Source organism: Sphaeramia orbicularis, chromosome 19, assembly GCF_902148855.1.
Source record: "Sphaeramia orbicularis chromosome 19, fSphaOr1.1, whole genome shotgun sequence".
NCBI lineage: Eukaryota > Metazoa > Chordata > Actinopteri > Kurtiformes > Apogonidae > Sphaeramia > Sphaeramia orbicularis.
The window spans coordinates 25923770-25943830 of record NC_043975.1 but is presented as its reverse complement, the minus strand read 5'-3'; the positions used below and the strand labels follow the sequence as shown (position 1 = coordinate 25943830).

The 20061-nt window shown below is 37.4% G+C and overlaps 1 protein-coding gene across 1 annotated transcript in view; it reads left to right on the top strand.

Annotated features, from left to right (window-relative positions):
• Positions 1 to 20061, top strand: part of myo1d (myosin 1D) — a 113665-nt gene that overhangs the window by 53938 nt on the left and 39666 nt on the right. Inside the window, exons 16-18 of the mRNA XM_030122239.1 lie at positions 281 to 488; positions 11105 to 11328; positions 19086 to 19224. Of these exons, the coding sequence (XP_029978099.1) occupies positions 281 to 488; positions 11105 to 11328; positions 19086 to 19224 (571 nt within the window). The remainder of the gene's footprint in view (positions 1 to 280; positions 489 to 11104; positions 11329 to 19085; positions 19225 to 20061) is intronic.

The following is a 20061-nucleotide window of genomic DNA, read 5'->3' as shown; positions in this document are numbered from 1 at the left end:
CCATCAAAACCTGCCGAAAGCCTGTTTACACTAAGGATTCTTAAATTAGTTCAGCTTATGATGAAACTCAGTCGCACCTATTGTCGGATTTTTGCAGCAGCTTTCCAAGGCTGTGTTAATCCATAAAGTGGATGCATTTGCAAGGATAAAAAACAAACCATATAAGCTTGTTGTGAAAAGCTCATTACAGCATAAAAACACTTGAAATACCTAACTTGACCGGATACTTTCTGTGCCATATTTTCATATTTTGTAAAATTGTTTCCTTTTCTACTTCTAGATACAAGATGATCTCAGAGTTTACATGGCCAAACCATGACTTGGCATCAGACAAAGCTGCTGTGAAGAGTCTCCTGCAGGTCTGCGGCTTTGACCATGATGTGGCCTACGGCAAAACCAAGGTTTTCATTCGAACCCCACGGACGCTGTTTTGCTTGGAGGAGCAACGAGCTGAAATGGTCCAGAGAATTGTCCTGTTTCTCCAAAAGGTGAGAATTTGGCTAATTTAAGCTATGTTGGTTTCTCTCACCATATAGTGAATAAGTGATGCATATGGTTGGAAATTAAGTATTTACAGTCGCGGAAAAGATGATTAGACCATCAAAAGTCATCAAAAACAATGGGCATGCAATCAAATACTAACTCCTGTGTGTATCATGTGACTAAAACAGACATAAAAGCAAACACGGAATGCCTAAAAGCACTGTTTTTGGCAGTACAATGCCATAGCTATTGATGTAAGAAATTAACTGACGTTGGTTATTATCAAGCAAACATGAAAAATGGATAGATATCAGCTCTTAAATTAAACTCTTATGAGCTATTTTTGTTGTTATCATTATATTTGTCCAAACAAATGTACCTTTAGTTGTACTAGGCATTACAATGAACAAGAAATTGAAGAAAACAAGGGGTTGTAATATTTTTTCCTGCAACTGTATATATTTAGAAAAAAAAAAATCAACAGACTACGTATAGAAGTCACTGATACATATTTATTGTTATATATTCCTGATGTTCATTTCTCAGTTTTCCGTGAATCAAAATCTGTCAGGTTAACCATCTTGTAGAATGTTTGATTAATAATGAAAGAGTCCTTATTCCCAAATATGTAAGAGTGAATTCATCTGATTGTAAGTAACAGGCAACTCTCGTCTGATTAGAGCCTTGCAACCAGATCATGATGATGATCTGGTGTCGAGGACTAAATAATGTTGTAATTGAAATTCAGCAGGCCTTTGTCTGCATATGAATAACCTTAGAGACTAGAACAACTCTGTCTCCACTCAAGTTTCTGTACAAGTTATACAAGCGCAAAGGTATTTTTGGAGCTGATATAATCTTGTATTATTAGCATTATTCAGTCTCAGGCTGAGTGTCTTCGTCTCTTATCTTTCTCCCTCTCTGCCTGAGAGTTTTCACCCTCGCAATTCTTGTTAAATTATAAAATGGCAAACTGTAGACCTGCTGCTGGAACTCTAAAGATAGATTTGTGTACATTAGTAGGTAAGTTTTAAGCCTTAATATACATGTTTTATGTGTATATTTCAGATATTATCAGACAGTTTAGCATACCAAATTTTGGGTTTGGTAATAAATGACTCAGTCTGGCTACTATTTAGCTCTAAAATTTTAATAAAACAATTCACTATTTAAAGGCTAACGGCGGTAGTGATTAATTACTGCTGAGATATTGGCATTTATTTTTGAAAAATTTTAGGATAAGATAATTTCTACTTGTTCTATTAGTCAGTGATTATTATTGTGTCATTAATTCTCTGATTTGCAACATCAGACAAGAATAATAATATGTGTGGGTCTAGAATCAGTTGATGATTGTAATACATCTCTGGTTTGACACATTTAGGTGAGATGCGATATTTTGAGGTGATCATGGTGCAGGTCTGGCATGTTTGAGACCAACGTGTAAAGCAGAAATGTGTTCGTTTGATAGGTGGAAAGGTTGGCCTGTAAGTATTACACAGCTCTGACTGTCACATTAGCTGCAGACTCTGTAATTCTGTAGAATTCCAGATGACATTTCTGACTGACAGACTGGTAGCTTAACGACATCAGTCTGCTGGCGCTCGGGGTGCATGTGTTGAGTTTGTGTGAGTATATTAAAAAAAAAAAAAAAAAAAAAAGAACATGCATGTTCTACAACTGCCCTTAAGCAGGATTTTACTTGTTGACTTGTACTCTTCAGTTGTAATGATCATTCAACTCCTGCCATTTTATGAATTATTTTATATAGAATAGAATAGAATAGAATAGAATAGAATGCCTTTATTGTCATTATACATATGTACATCGAAATTGTAAGTGACAACTCTCTGGTGATGCGTAGTGCAAGAGTTTAAAGAAGAAAGGAAGTGTAAATATATATACAGTATAAAAACAGACATGTCACCAACCGAGAAAAAAAAAAAATAATAATAATATCTATTATTATTTATGTTGTGTTTTATTTCTGAAAACGTTATTCACATTACATTCAGTGTTTTCCATTAATGTCTTAGACCGGCAGCCCTCCATATTCTTATTTTTCCACACTACTCTTTCTCTATAACCAGTACTATTTTTGCATTTTCTTGGTGATCAGCTCGACTGAAATGACAAATTAAGCAAGTTATTTATTTTAAGCCCTGTACACTACAATGTGTATACTGCTGCATTTATCACATCTCATAATAATGAAAAATATCTCTTATATTATGACTTTCACTGTTGCTTTGGAAAATTATCTTTGTAAACAAGGATTATCACAGTCAAACATCTGTAGCCACCAAGAGCTGAATGCAATCTCAGCTCATTTTCAGGCATTATAACTTCAAGGTGGTGGCAGAACATTCATTCATTCATTCATTCTTTCATTTTCCGAACCTCTTAATCCGGGAGAGGTTCAGTTGGGGGGGATGCTGGAGCCTATCCCAGTTTATATAGAAATGAACAACCATTCACTCTCACATTCACACTTACGGGCAATTTAGAGTTAACCTATTGGGAGAATATAATAATAATCTTACTATCCGAGCAATATTGATGATGATGATGAAAACAACCCATTGGCCTAATTTTAAAATGACTACTCGTTGATCAAACCTTCCACTAACAACCTATTGGTACATGTTCAACTTTGCTCTTTTCATTGATTAACTCAGTTTGACTATTAGGATGGGCTCCATATGCCATAAAGGACTTTTTAAGTGCTTTGTAATTGGTGCTTTTATGGGAAAAAAGGCAAAGATTGTTCCTCCATTTTGTTACTGTGTGTGTCCATGTTGTCTAAATTCCTCCACACCATGTTGCCTGTCTACCTTTCTCAGTGACTATCCCAGACATGAAAGGGTTACCCAGCCAAATTAACTTCTGCAGAGGATTGATTGGTTGACCTCTGTATTGATCTGTATGACCCTCAGTGGGCTCTTCCCACAGACATACCAGACAAGTGTTATCACTATCCCTCAGGAGAATCCTATCTAACACTTGTATCTCCGAGGATAGACTGGCTTTGATAACAAAAGGAAAGCCCATAGGACGCTGCTGCTTTTCCACCAAAATAAACATCACAGCACAGCAGAGGTGTTGGCGCATGTTGGTTGAATCTTGTCCTCTGTTGTGTTTAGACGTGGGGAGGCACCTATGCCCTAATGCGGGAATGTATGACATGTATGTGCACCTGTGTTATTTGTATTGGGTGACACACAAAATCAACAGCAGCATTGACTTTTGTGTCTGTCGTGCTGTTTCTCTAACAAACATCTCAGACTGAGGCTGATATCCTGTGCCAAACAATCCCCTTATCAGCACCTGGCACACCATCCTGCCTTATGCCAGCCAGGACCTCAGTGCCAGGGCTGTGAGTCTATGACTGAAACTCAGACACTCTTCTTCTCCTGGTGTTTTCTACATCTATTCACAATATTACTACCTTGTGTTCTTAAACACATACTGCGACACTGTGGATTCCCTCAGCATGGTACTCGTAGTTCTGCTACCCACCCAAATCAGGAGAAGATGGTGGTTTTCTGTAGCTGCACTCTAATTTTACCCCTTAAATTACCATAGCCTCTTCTCTTTGAGGAGGGGGTTAGCTAGAGGAAAGGGAGGAGGGGTGGCAGCTCCTATGTAGCTCTGTTTAATCCTGCTGCTCTTTCCATCCCTCAGCTCTTTCTTCTTGTGCTCTTCCTCATCATCCTCATCATAGTTGTTTCTTTGTTGTGTTACATCGTCTCTCCAGCTCAGTCAGTTATACCCAGTCTCTGTAGTCTTACTGATTGCTCGGCATTACATTGCATGTGTATAATCCAGCATTTCTAACACTGATGCAACCACTAATATTGGACCAAGAGCAAATTACTGCGGTACAACTTTAGGAAAAGGCAGCTGAATCAGACAGACACAAAATGGTAATAAAAATAAAAAGATTATAAAAACATACTACAATCCAGCCTAAATACAAATATCATAAATTATACATAGACCACCCCCACCTTTCCTCAATGTAAAATGAATATTTCATAAATTCAAGCTCAGCCATCCACATCACAGTAACTGTCTGCGCTTGTCAGAGCAGCAACGGTGATGGGAGAAGAGCCGCCCCCCCCCGTGTATTCTGAGCCACAGCCTTAATTGCTTTCCAAAGCTTTACATAGTCTCCATGTAACAGTAGGTTTATCAGCCGTAGAAAGTGTTATGTCTTGGCTAGTCAGCTTTCATAGCGAATCCACAGGGGGCTTGTCTGGACTGGAGCTAAACACAAATGTCTAAAGGATAAAGACTTTTACTTTATTATTTTGTACCATTTCCCAGTGGGTAAGGCATGTCTGGAGGCAATAAATTGTGCAGCACTTACTAAAATCTTATTTTGGACAAAAAAATTGTAAAGAGTGAGTTGTCTGGGGTGAGCTTTGTGCAGCCCTTATATGAATAGCAGGCTCCTCAGTGCAAGGCTAGCACTGCTGCCTGTCTGCTTAACTGTCCAGAACTGATCTGTCTCTTGCCAGACCTCAGCAGAAACATTATCTTTAAGCCTCTGATCCCCTCTGAACCTGCAATGCATTTAGTTATCATCCAGGCCTATTATGTTTAAAGAGGGACGCAGTAGCTGATCAAGTGATTGTTGAAGTTTTTTTTTTTTTGTAATGGTTGTGCTGAACCATGTAGAAAGAAAAAACACTTCTGTCTGTTTTTTAGAGATGGTTCTAAATTATTTGTTTTCAGTAGGGTATAAAACATTTACTCACACATTGTGTTGCTACTTTGCCATGTAAAATAGAACAAAAGACTTGATTTCCTTCCTAAACACCTTGTCTGGTCAAGTTTCTTTATTTAACACATTTTACTTGAAAAACTTAGTAAAAACAAAAATACGGCAAATACATGGCATGAGAAGACCTTTGAATGTGGAAATATGGCATTGTATGTAATACAGTCATATACTTCTGTGGCTGTGATGATGAAATGTTTTCCTCTTTCTTCTGTTCTACAGCACTCAGAGTAGTTAAATGTGCAAAATGCTTTTGGCAGAATTTCAGTCTTGTGCGTTCTTACTTTTAAAACTGTAGCATCACAATATTGTTTGCAGTGGAGACTGTAGCAGTGAGTTTCCATGGCAACTAATGTTTGGTCTCAAGTCAAAGTGTAAAGATTTTCTCTATTTAAATCCCATTTTGCCAATCCACAGGGAATGAGTCGTCTTTAAAAAAGTGGTGTTTTACTTGCTGGACTCAGTGATTCAACACTAGAGTCTTTGTATTCACTGCAGCAGCAGTTCTTTGTTGTTATTTTTATGTGTCCTTCAGACATGTGAATAATATGTGCGTGCTTTAAGCTTCTGCTGCTGACCCACTGCAATATTCTTCCAATCTTTATTTGTCCCATCTAATTGATGGATGAGCCATTCAGAGCCATTCAATTTAATCTTCAATACTGTCTCTTTTCATGAGCCTATATTGTTAGAGATCAGTTTGGGCACATTTGCTCCACGTCATTAGAGTACATTAGCCCGGAGCTAAAAATGTAAACTGACATAATTCTGGGAGTCAGAATGAAGAACAAAGGGATCAATGTTGATGTCATAGTGTTCGTAGTGATGGTGGTGGTGGTGTGAAGCTCACCCAAGCACTTTATTGATTTATGATAATGACTGCTAGCCTGTGATGTGGTCCAGTGTCTGCCCGTGACAGCCTGTGGTCAGAGCACGTTGCCGCCTCGCTGAACTGTGTCACACACTCTTGATTCCGCCTCCCTCCGCCCACCGCGTGTATCGAGCATGTCACTGGAAAACCAGCTCAGTATCCCCAGTGGATGTGGAAACTGACCCATTCAGCAGCAGATTGCAGTCAAGTGTGTCAATGCTTCAAACCGGCCTATCTGTCTTTCCATGTCGGAATTTTGGTCATTCTTTTTCCCCTAGGTGACTAATGGGGGAAGAGTTGTTGTTGTTGTTGTTGTTGTTGTTGTTGTTGTGATTTGTACTGGACTTTTAAAATGGCAAACATTACACACTGTTGTTGGAATTCAGCTACAGGACTCTTGTTGAGCTTCTGTCCCAATAGGGCTGTCATCATAATCAAAGTTTAGTTGCTGATTAACTGGGGTAGAAATAATTGCAATTTAATTCTTTGTTTTCATTTTATGGCACTGATATAAAAAAAATTGTTTATTTATACACATACAGTGCATTTAATGCAGAAAAATAACCTTTATTTAGCACTGAAATGAATAAATAAAAATTGCATCTATTTGCCTTTCGGCTTTGTAAAAACATTGCACAGGGTAGATTTGACATAAATAACTTAAATTTTCTGTTAACTGTACACGTGTTCATGTGAAATTTGTGCTAGGAGCTGGTTCTAGACATTGTTGACATCAGCTAGCCTCATTTCTAAGCTGATTGTCATCTGTATTTGCTAGTTCCTTGATGACATGTAGAGGACCTGGCTTACTTTTTCAACAAAAATCTTTTGCTCCTGAGTTCTTCAGTGCCACTCTTCTACTCTTTTGCTACATCAACAATGAGTTTGCATTGAGATACCTAATATCATCACAGACTCCATGAACGGTATCAATAGAAGTTACACACCTCGAGATGAAGGTTTAAAACTTAACAAGATCACTCACCCCAAATGGTTGAGGCAGATGGCCACCTAACGGGAGCCTGGTTCTGTCTGGCCTTATTACTTCTGGAAAAGAAGTTTTACCTCCTCACTGTTGCCTTGGGCTTGCTCCTGGAGGATTTGTTGGGTTCATTCTCGGTATAGTATCTTCAAGTTCTTGAATTTGAAAATTGGTTTGAGATAATCATATATTATGTTTTATGAAATGCAAATAAAAGTCAGTTGAATTGGAAAAAAACAAAACAAAACAACTTAACAAGATAATTCCAGTCAAGTCTCAAACGGTAGCAAATCATGTAGAAATGGTGATGAAAATATAACATCTCTGTTGGTTCTTAAAAGTGAACAGAGATGATGATCATGATTACACATTATAATTGTTTCCTCATGTGACTGGAAAAAGGTAATTATGTAATAACTGTGCCAGGCCAAGTTCCCAGTCCTTTCTTTAAAGACATTCAATAGCTAGTCATAAGACCTGCCTGCTTTGTTACTTAACATCTCAAATGAAACCTTACACCTCCTCCACTATTAACGGCCGCTCTGGCACGTATGATTTGTGAATGCTTTTACGCAGTATGCATTACAAACCGCTCATTCCCCTGAATAGAAACATGGCAATCTATCCTGCTTTGTTGTGAACCAAAGATCCCCAATCGGGCTTTGATGAGCTCGTAAATTCTGGGCCCATTCTGGGAGCGTGGTGAGGGCAGGCTCCATGATGGCAGAGTCTCTAAAAGGATGATCAGATGGCTTTATTGGGCAGCAGAGTAAGGGCAGACTGTCAGGGGCCTTGTTATTGGCCTGTTTTATCCACAGTCCCCCGAGTGTCGTCTTCATCAGCTCACCACCATCATCGCAGGCTGTCTGCTCCTCTGTTTGAGTAGCAAAAAATGTGTTTGTGCTGTGTGTTTGTGCCCATGTGTGTTTTGTTGGTGTTTACGGGTGGATGGCTCAATAGCTCCATCATACTTCTAACCTCTTCCTGCTCTCCACCTGTCACGCACCATAATGAGGCTCCAAAGACAAGGAAGATGGTTTATGTCTGCATTTATCTGATTCATTGTTGTTTTATTGCCGCTTTGCTCCTGCTTTGTTTTTGAACCTCCAGGCCCAGTCGTTAACAGTGTAATTAATGATTTGTAGCTTAGATAAACACAGTTGTTACTTTGGCATAGCTGCTTGCCATGTGGATTATGAGCTGTCACTGAAAATCCCTTTTGGTCTGTCTGGTCTGTTATTTAGTTTATCTTATGAGCACATATTAGAAATGTGAAAGGTTTAACAAGGTTATTTTATAATAAGCATACAAATCCAGAATTATAAAAAAACAACATATAATTATTAATGTATGCAGAATATATGTGGCTTTAGATATAAAATACAAAGGAATATTAAATAGAGTTAAAATACAAATCATTCCCAACTCATACAGTCGTTGTTATTTATTTGCAATACATTTTTATCCCATGTGATGCACCAAACTAAACTTTTCCTGGTGCAAATCCCGCCCCTTAAAACACATAAATACAATAATAAAAAACAAAAATTAATCCTTAAGTATGCACTATTGAATAGAAAATGCACAAAATCTAGGAACATTTTGACTGTTTTGATTGCCCAGGTGCTTTTATGTTATTTATTACAAGTATCATGCATTTTTATAGATTTTTGCTTTTCTAAGTTAATATAATTATCACCTATATATAGTATGCCAGAACCTCAGTAATTTCCAGCTAAACCACAGGCAATGGGTTAGTTTAGTTGGGGGTTTTTTGTTTGTTTTTTTGCAGTTGAGGCAGAGAAAAGGGAAGTTGACATCCTTAACAATTTCTTGTATTGGTAAGGCAGTAAATGATATTTTTGATTAATTATTGTCACCTTCAAATCCCAGCTTCATTGTCTACATTACTAGTAATGTTTGTCCATATGCAGGCTCTTCAGTTTTCTTTACCAAGTGAAAATAAAAAAAATAATAATAATAAAAAACTTTCAATTTTTAAAACTAAAACAGCTACAATCAGTCAGTGAAATACATTCATTCCTCCCACTGTTGTCACCCTGAGCATGTGGGAGAGTCATCTCAGGGGCCGATTAGTGATGAATATGTAGTTGCTGTTCCCTTCTCATTCTCATCCATTATGTATCAGAGACAGTGCAGCATGAAGGAAACACAGAATAAGGTCATCAGCTGCCATAGTGCAGGAGAAGCACGTGTCAGACTTCCGGTAGCACTGGATTTAAAGTGCCATTTTTGTCCCAGAGTAGGTATTGCTTTCTTTACATAAATATGTTTCAAAGATTATAAAGAATATTTTTGGTTTTTCAGTTTATTTTACTTAGTTCTTCCTACCAGAAATTATTTTAAAAAAGACGTTTGAAGAATTAGAGATTTTATGCACAGAAATAAGGCCAGTAGATTTCATAGTTTATCAGGCGAGGCTCTGCAGGATTTCTGAACTTTTTACTGATGGAGCTGATCTCACCTTACTGGACATCCTGCTTGATTATATAAACCTTAGGGCCTTGAGGATCTGAATTAAACTTTCCGTTTCTACTAAAGGCTGCATGACCAGACTGGCTTGGTGATTAGATGGCTGACTGGCCCTCTCTTATTGATCTCTGTGCGATTTAGCTTCTTAAGAGGCCACCCTCTTTCCAGTTCAGTAGAGATGCTGTGAACAAGGCATCCCTCTAAACTGAAATCATTAAATTATATTGCTCCCGCTCATGTGCCTTCACGGTACATTCCTTTAGTAGAATAGCAACATTTCATTTCCAAATATAAAGTCAGAGTAAAACTGAAACACATACATTTACATCTGATATACACTACTTAATCCTCATTCCGTAGCGGCGTGAGATAATCTGCAGTTTCCATATTTTAGTGTTGCATGACTTCTAATCTTCTTTGCCAATTATTAGACTACTGGTCTCATCAGGTGAAAGCTGCCTCCTCCACAGTTTTAATATGCAAATGCAAGAAATCCTTTTCTTTGCCACGGGCCACCCCCACACTTTGAAAGATTAAATATTCATGATCCCCATGATTACTGTGCTTTATAGTTAGATGATATCCAGGAGTAAGCCTCCAATGCAGAGTGCAGTGCAGCATGGCCTTTAATTTGTTAGGTCGGTGATAGTAAGCATGCTTATAACCTGGTAGTACTGCCACTACTACCCATTCATTCAAAATGTTTGGTTACAGTACGCTCAAAATCATTAAATAATGTACATAATTGAATAAGTCTATGTACAAGATAAGGACAGTATGGGAGGATGGTGAAATGGGAGCATATGGTGGTGATTTTAGCGAGCCTAGATCAGGAATTATGGCTCCCTGGGGTCCCGCTTACATCTATTATTCATGCCTTAGGGAGTCTGATAGCCACTCAACCTATTTTTGGTTACAGTCAGACTTGGGGGTCCTCACTGTAGCCCCTTTTTTAATCTAATCGATAATGTTGAAGCTTTGCAACCACTAATATTTCATTAAAATGTAATTACATAAATCATAATGACATGTAATGGGGAAAAACGTAATTTCTCTGAAGTTTTACTAAAGTCAATATTGCATTATATCTTCTTGCATGTTATATTGTAGGTCAGAGGTTGTTTTTTGTAAGGGTAAGCTTTTGTCCACTGTCCAACACTAATTATATCTTAGAGAGTGATGGATATTCAACTTAATAAATAATAAGTCCTTATGGGTACAAGGTAGCACAGCAGCAGTGGTATTTGAAGCCCATGAAAGCGTGTATTATTTCATAACTGACTGCAATTAGATGCATTCCCATTTAATATAGGGGTATTTCAAGCCTTTATTTGATAACCAATAGTGGATTGGAGACAGGGGGGTAAAAGGGCAGTGAGAGGGGAAATGAACGCTCCAAATGTCACCCAGACCATGAATCAAACCAGCGCCCTAATCACACCATTACTGAGCTGCCATGCATTCTCATTATGTCCTCCTGCTTCTCCAGGTGTGGAGGGGAACCATTGCCAGAATGCGATACCGCCGCATGCGAGCGGCCCTCATCATCCTGCGGGCCTATCGACGCTACAAAGTCAAATCCTACATCCGTGAGGTCAACCGCCGCTTCAAGAACGTGAAGTCAATGAAGGACTACGGCAGGCATGTGAAGTGGCCCACACCTCCAAAAGTACTGCGCAAGTTTGAAGACGCACTCAGGAGCATCTACAACAGGTATACACGGAGATTTAGAAGAACTGAACTTAAAATAAAAAGAAAAAGTAGTGCCAAGCACAACCAACCCCGCCCCTCGCACAAATTGTGGCTTATTTTGACATCGATCCAGCTGATGTCATCATGTCTTTGCATGTGCTGATGTCAGCATATCAATTGCCTCTATATATGTGCCAAGTTTGAAGTAAATTGAAACAAAATTGTTTTTATAGACAAATGAAATCTCGCCCATTTTTTTTTTTTTTTATACTCTTTATTTTAATATTTTGAAACACTTTTATAGTGCATAACAACACTTAATAACAAAAAAAACAAAAAAAACAAAAAAAAAAAAAAAAAAAAAAGGGGGGGGGGACAACCCACACAATAAAACAAGGGGGATGTTGTTCCTTATACATTCGACAGTTTTTCCATACTCAATCTGATATCAAGAATTTCTGTCCTTGAATATGATCCATTTCTCCCATCTTCGCTTGAAAGTTCCCATCTTAATCCTCAGTTGAAATGTTAATTTTTCCATGGAGTATATTTCCTCTATAATGTCCAGCCATTGTTGTAGTCGTAGAGGGTCACTTTTTAACCAGTTCCTTGTGATTACCTTTTTACAGGCAAGAGTTAAAATTTTAAATAAGTAAATGTCTTCTCTTTTAATTATGTCATCAGGTATTAGACCAAGGTAGATAGTCTGGGGGTCCATTGGAATTTTATAATTTAAAATATTCTCCATTGTCTGAAAAACATGGTTCCAAAACATTTGCATTTTTACACATGTCCAGAAGATATGCGAGTGATTGGCATTCATGTGTCCACATCCTCTCCAACATTGCTGCTGTTTTCCCAGTTGTTTGCTTTTAATATTTGGTGTAATAAAGAAGCGAATGAGGTTTTTTCCAGCCAAATTCTCGCCAACCTTTAGAGCTGGTGGATGTTAGCTGTGTTTTGCACATAGAATGCCACTCACTTTCAGACAGGGTAATATTCAGTTCAGATTCCCATTTCGATTTAACATAATATGAATTCACACCATTACATTTTTGTAGACCCTGATATAATTTAGACACAGTCTTAGTGGGTGTGTGTTTGTAAGCTCCTGTAAAGACCTTGATCAGTTCACTGCCCTCTGATAAGTTACTTTTAATCTCTCTGTCAAAAAAATGTTTTACCTGTAAATATCCATACTGATCCTTATCCTCCAAATTATATTGTTTTTTTATTTTATCAAATGATTTAAAAGTTTTCCCCTCAATGAGTGTACAAATGGCTGTTATTCCCTTTTCTCTCCACCTCAAAAATCTATTATCAGATTTAGCAGGGGTGAATTTATCTGACTGGGAAGGCCATACCAGGAGCTTACTATCATTTTCCAAATTATATTTCTTAACAATCACATTCCATATTCTCAATTGTTCTTTTATGATGTCATTATCTCCCTTATATTCTGTGTGTTCTTTACCCCCTAAACAAGTCTGAGGTTGTGAAATGTCTAAATTTAAATCAATATGTTTCCATTTGGCTTGATACTCAGGGGAACACCAATTTACAATACACCTCATTTGGGCTGCGTAGTAATACTGTTTCAGATTAGGTAAAGCTAGACCTCCTTCTAATTTTCCCAACTGAAGTGTTTTAAGTTTTACCCTTGGTTTTGTCCCAGCCCAAATAAATCTAGATACTAATTTGTCCCACGTCACAAACTGAGAGTCAGGGATTCGGACCGGAAGTGATAAAAAGAGATAGAGTAGTCTAGGCAATAGATTCATTTTCACCACCTCTATCCTTGAACTCAAATCTAGTGTTAATGTTGACCAATTTATTATATCTTTCTGTATTCTATTATTTATTACCTTGTAATTTATCTCATACAGTCTATACAAGTCTTGAGTGATTAGTATCCCCAAGTATTTTATTATTTTTGTATCCCACTTTAATTTATATTTATGCCTGATGGTTTTACTTGGAGTATAATTTATACCCAGTATTTGCGTTTTTAAAACATTCAGTTTGTAACCTGACATTTTCCCAAAATTTTCTAAAACTGTCATAAGTTTAGGAAGTGTTGAGTTCGGGTTTTGAAGGAAGGCGATAACATCGTCCGCAAATAATCCAATTATATGTTCCTCTTTAGCCAAATTTATTCCTTTCAGGTCTTTATGTTGTCTGATTTCTTGAGCTAACGGCTCAATAAACACTGCAAAAAGTGAAGGACTCAGGCAACACCCCTGTCGTGTGCCTCTATAAAGTTTAAAGCTGTCCGTAAGTTGTCCATTAATCTTTATCCTAGCAGATGGGTCACTATAGAGAGCCTGTATACACCTAATGAATTGGTCATTAAAGCCCATTCTTTCCAATACTTTAAAAAGAAAAGGCCAAATAACCCTATCAAACGCCTTTTCTGCATCCAGGCTGACCAATGCTGCGTTTAGATTTTGTTTATTGGCGTATTCAATAATATGGAGGGTTCGTCTGATATTGTCCTGTGTTTGTCTGCCTTTAATAAATCCTGTCTGGTCCTCATTAATTAGGTCTGGTAAGTGAGATTCAAGTCGTTTAGCAATTATAGAAGTGAATATTTTATAGTCTACATTCAATATAGAGATCGGCCGATAAGATTCACATTGTTCTTTATTTTTTCCTTCTTTTGGGATCACTGAAATTACTGCTTCTTTCCATGAAGGTGGTATCTTAGCCTCTCCTAGTGTCCAGTTTAGTGATTCCAGTAACACTGGGGCTAGATCCTCCTTAAAGATCTTATACCACTCATTAGGGAAGCCATCACAACCTGGGCTTTTATTATTTTTTAGTTTACTAATAGCTTTATCTAGTTCTTGTCTTGTGATCGGAGCTGTTAATTTAGTATTCTGTATATTGCCTATGGAGGGTAGATCTAGCTTTGATAAATATTGTTTGATATTATCTTCATCCACAATTTCAGATTGGGAGTATAAGGACTTGTAGTATTCTCTGAATATGGTTTCAATTTCTTCTGGATCACAAACTGTTTTATTACTTATTGGGTCTCTAATCTTATGTATTGAATTTTTAATTTGTTGTGACCTAATTCGTTTTGCTAAAATCTTTGTTGCTCTGGGACCTGATTCAAAAAAAGTTTGTTTTGCAAATCTCAATTTCTTTTCTAATTCACCTAAAAGAATTTCATCTATTTGGCCTCTAACTTCTTTTATCTTGTCTGTAACCTGCTTATCCTCTTCCTTTTGATGAAGTTTTTCTAGCTTCCTCAAATCTTCTTGTAATTTATCATATTTTAATCTCCTAGTTTTATTTAGATATGCTGTTCTTGAGATCAGCTTCCCTCTCATTATTGCTTTGATTGTGTCCCATAATATTGTTGGTTCTATTTGGTCATCTTTATTATCTTTTATACATTCACTAATTTCTTTTTTAATTTCCTTTCTTGCAGTCTCATTATTCAGTATACCAATATTCAGTCTCCATAATGTGTTTTTAGCTCTGTTGTTCAGATGTATAATTACTTCTATTGCTTTATGGTCTGATATGTCTGCAGTGTTTATTGAGCACCCCCTCACCCTATATCTATCTGTATTATTCATTAGAAAATAGTCTATTCTAGAGTGTACCCTGTGGGTAGCTGAGTAGTGTGTGAAGTCCTTCTCTGACTTGTGGAGGTTTCTCCAGACATCAAACATGTCAAATGTTTTGATTAATCTATTTAAGTCTTTTGACATATGCGATTTATGTTTTCTCTTACTTGTTGTATCTACAGAATAGTTGAGAATTGTATTCCAGTCACCACCACAAATTAAGATTCCCTCACTTGATGAAATCATCTTGTCAAAGAGAGAATTTAAGAACTTCCTGTCGCTCTCAGGGGGCACATATACATTGACCAAAGTAACCAAAACATTATCTATTTTGCCTTTTACCATAACATATCTTCCTTCTTTATCTCCTTCTTCTTTTAAGAGTTCAAAATTAAGAGCTTTAGATATCAAAATAACCACTCCTCTTTTCCTGCTGTTTTTACATGAACTGAAAAGGGAGTGTGAGTACCCAAACTTTTTTAATTTATTATGTTCTTGTTTTGGCATATGTGTTTCCTGGAGAAAAATAATCTGTGATTTGTCCTTTTTCATCTTGATCATTACTTTACTCCTTTTAACTGGGTTCCTCAGCCCATTCACATTCAAGGAAGTAATTCTTAAATTATGCAGCCCTGTCATTCAGTTTCCACATAGTAACAGTCACCCCTGTAATGAACATTTGTAAAACTATGTGAACTATAATACATATATAAAAGAAAAAAACAAACCTCCGTAAGGGGAGGAGACTATGCTCCCTCCAACTGACCCCACTGGAGGGTCGAGGGTAAATCCTCTCATAAGGAGAGGGCCCTGAAACAGAAATGGTTACTAAGCCTAATAATAGAACTACAACCATCCTATGAGTCCAGCGTTTCTATTGTGATATCTAGACCCGCTTTTCCCAGTCCCGAGATGTCATATCATTAAGGCCAATACAATAATCACATATAATTCTTAATTGTCTTAATTACCACACCATTTTCCATTGATTAGACTCTGATCTTACTCGGCGATATGTCTCTGGAACTCCTGCAGTTTCTCTTTCGCTCTCTGGGCTGCAGATGATCTGTTCTCCTGACGACCTGTCATCTGCTGTTGTCCCAATATGTTGATCAGTCGTGACTTTGTGTTCTCCCCTTCCTCCTTCTCTGGTATCTCTACGGTGTAGCCACGGCTCAGCAGCTCTCGTCGTACCTCCCGTGCGTCGCTGTATGTGCGGGTCCCGGTGTCCCAGTGGATCCGCATATTAGTGTATGGAGTTTGGAAACGAACTCCTTTCTCCTTCAGTATTTTCTTGATTGTGTTATATTCGCGACGCTTTTTGACAATTTCAGCCGCGTAATCATGGTCGAAGTAGAGGGCTCTGTTTCCTTGTGTTATTTTCCCTCTTTTCCAGGCTTCTCTTAAAACCAGTTCCTTTGTTGTAAACTCCTGGAAGTTGATAATGATCGGTCTGGGTGGATTTTCGGGTCGGGGCTTCTGTGCTAGAGACCGGTGCGCCCGCTGAATTTTCAGATCCAAATCTTTCAGCAGTGGTAACTCACGTTTAAGGAGATCTGTAATGAACCGGGACACCGAGTTTCCTTCTTCTCCCTCCGCAACTCCAAAAATTCGGATGTTGTTCCGACGAGATCGTGACTCTAGGTCCGTAAGTTTAAGTTGCAGGGCCTCTTGTTTTTCCAGACAGGTGCTGAGCACCTCTGTCACCTCCTGCGCCCAGTCCTCCATTCGTCCCACTCGTGTCTCCGCTTCTTCCACTCTGTCCACCAGACTCTGCACTTCCTTCGTGATGGTGTCAAGTTTACTTTTAAGTTCTTGGCCCAATAAGTTGATTTCTTGTCTCAGACTGTCATTATCTCCTTTTAGTTCGGTTTTAAGATCGTTTATAGCACTCACAATGTCGGCCGAATTTATGCTCGTTCCGGGGTTCTCCTGGGCAGAGCATGTGTCTCTGCTAGCTAATTCTGCAGTTTTCGTTCCAGCGCTGGTTTTATCTTGAGTTTTTGGCATTTTCTCCTCGTTTATTTGGCCTTTTGTTGTTCTCTTCCCACTCATCTTAATAGTTTTCTTCATAAAATTAAGTTGTCGAGTTTTTAATGAGGGGGAAAGTAGCTAATCTGGGAGAGCGTTCTCAGATGCGTCTGACTACTCCATTAGCTAACCGGAAGTCGAAATCTCGCCCATTTTAAGTAAATGGGAGAAAAAAAGATATAAAAAAATTCATAAAAAATTTTAACTTTGACCTACTTTTCCCAAAATATCATCACATCTATTCTGGGTCACTGGCAATCTATAAACCCAATTCAACCAATAGTTTTGCTGCTAGAGTGTTAAAATAAAGAAAGACACAAACAAACAAACCAAACCAAAAATAATACCCCTTGCCTCCCCTTCGGGGGTTGGGGTAATAAAAGATGCATTTAAGACAGTGGTCATCATTAGATAGCAGCATCATTCTTTCTTGAGCCAGAGTTCCTTTTATTTTTTAAACAGGCCTCATCAAATTCTTACTGCCATGAAGTAGCTGGCTAAATGGATTATCTTGAAATGGTATTTATTAGTCACTAACTTAGATAATATTTGTTTAGATAACATCACTTTATCTATAGCCCTTAGGACTCTGAGGTTTTTAACCTCCTAAGACCCAGCTATGGGTTTTCTGTCCACATTTGTGGACAAGAGTTTCACAGCTTTATACAAAAAAAAGAAAAGAAAACTGTCCACCACAAAGGACATTCCATAAAAATTTTAAAAACTGCATCTGAAAAAACTGTTGCATCATGATGTTTCCAATATAGGCACTTATTTAATAAAAAAAAAACAAAAAAGCTTGTACTTTGCTGACATTTCCTGGGTCTTAGGAGGTTAATACTGTACTTTAAAAGTTAAAAAAAAATATTTGCAATGCCAATGTTTGGTATAATTCTTAATTCAGCATATGCAATGTTATGGAAATCTATTTATCCACTTGTAATATTAACATACTAGACTAAACACAAAAACAACAACCGGTCTGAAAAAATATGCGTCATTTATTATCAGAAAGAGTAATATTTTCAGTGAAACATTTTAATAGCTGAACATGTAAACACAATTTCTAAATGTGAACATATAGTTGTGACAAATTCAAGCTATAAACAATGACACCGGTATGTGCAGACTGAGATTTAGATGTGTTTCTCTTGTACATTCAGATAAAAGCAGATAAATGTTCTTGAGGGTTGAACACAAACGATAGGCTCCTGTAAAGACATCATCATGGCTTTTCGTGCTGATGGGACCTTATAAAGAGTACAATTAGGAACCATTCATTCATCCTGTTTGTACTGGGTGAAAACCAGTCAGAATCAGAATCACAATCACCTTAATTCGCCAAGTATCTTCGAAAGAATACAAGGAGTTTTACTCAGTTTATTTAAAACTATGCTCTCTCTGTACAACATAATAAACAAGCACTAAAAAAAACACAACTAAAATGGAGTATAAATAAGTTTTAAAAAAAATACCTTTTGTACAAAAAGTGTGTAAACATTTATATCAAGTAGTGCAATTAAAAAAATGTGCATGGAAAAAAATGTGGAAGGGGACAGAAAGAGCAGATAACAGGTTGAGGTTGTGCATATGAATATTGTTATATTGCAGGTTTAATTGTTCATCAGTGTGATGGCTTGGGGGAAGAAACTGTTCTTATCTCAAACAAACTGCTCTTCAGTTAAAAATGTTAGCATTTTTTTTTTTTCAGTCAGAAATTACAGGTGGAAAACCCTGAAGTATATATTTTTAATTGCTTACCCTTTTTGGTTGCACTAAAAGTAGATCTGAGCCAGAAACAGAAGAGAAAGATTGGCCTCGAGTGTAATTTTACATCCAGATGTGTCCGTTTGTAGCAACTTACACATGTTTCCTTTTGCCTCTGGCTCACACTGGGCATTGATTTTTCTTCCACCATCAAAGATGCATCACTGTCTTTTATCCTAACATCTATTTGCCTGCTTTTTTTGAGCACCGTTAGAAAATAGCCTTCCTACAGAATAATGTTGGCTGTCAGGATCAGTGAGTGAAAACAGAAGGACGGTACAGCTGGGGTCTCTGAGTCTTATGATTCACCCCAGTAACCAAAACCTTGACAGTAAAAGTCAGTTATTCTCAGCTCTTAGTTTGTTCTTTGTGTTTGTGTTCTCTTGTGTTTACCTCCAGGTGGTGGGCATGGACGCTGATCAAAAGCCTTTCTCCAGAAGAGGCGCTGCAGGTGAGGGCCAAGGTAGCCAGCTTGGAGGCGCTGAAGGGCCAGAGGGCTGACTTGGGGCTGCAGAGGGCCTGGGAAGGAAATTACCTGGTGAGTAAGAGGGATTAGAGGCTCTGTGAATGGGATGGGTGAGATATTATCAGTTTATAGCAGGGAAAGGAATAGAACACAATAATAAACACTGGCTGTAGATGTTCCTCCTTGTTCTTTTTGTATCAGTCTTTCTGATGGAAGACTTTGGTACAAGGCATAGTACACGGTCTTAGAAACATGCAGACAGACTCATAATACTGTGACTATATTTCTTTCTTTATTTAAGGATCCCTGTTCATCTCTACCAAAGTAGGGACTATTCTTCCCGGGGTCCATTACCAATATTAAAGTATTACAATTTTTACATTTACAAAGCACATAGACAGAAAACAAAAACAAAAAAAAACAGGAATTATATTAACTTAGCATTGTTTCATTGTTGTTTACTGATGTCTTAAGATTTGTTTTAAAGACAACATGATTACTTATCAATCTAAAAAATATTACAATTTATACAGCTATTGCTTATATCTATACTGTGTCAGTATTAATAGTAGGATAAAGCCTTACACAACTGCACAGAAAAATAGCAGCAATCCTATTTTCCCATTTGTCAAGGTCAAGTTTATTTGTATAGCATATTTGCAACAATGCAAACTGCCCAAATTGCTGTACAAGGATTTAGGTAAAAATTTGAGATATAATAAAACTAATAAAAATATATAGGTATAGTAGATAAGATACACTAAAACTGCTAAAACAGATACATAGTTATGAAATAAATAGTATCTAAAAATACAACCAGAAGATAAAACTAATAAAAGTCACATACTTGTATTAAAAGCCAGTGCAAATAAGTGTGCCTTTAAAAAGAGATTCAAGGTTATAAATGTG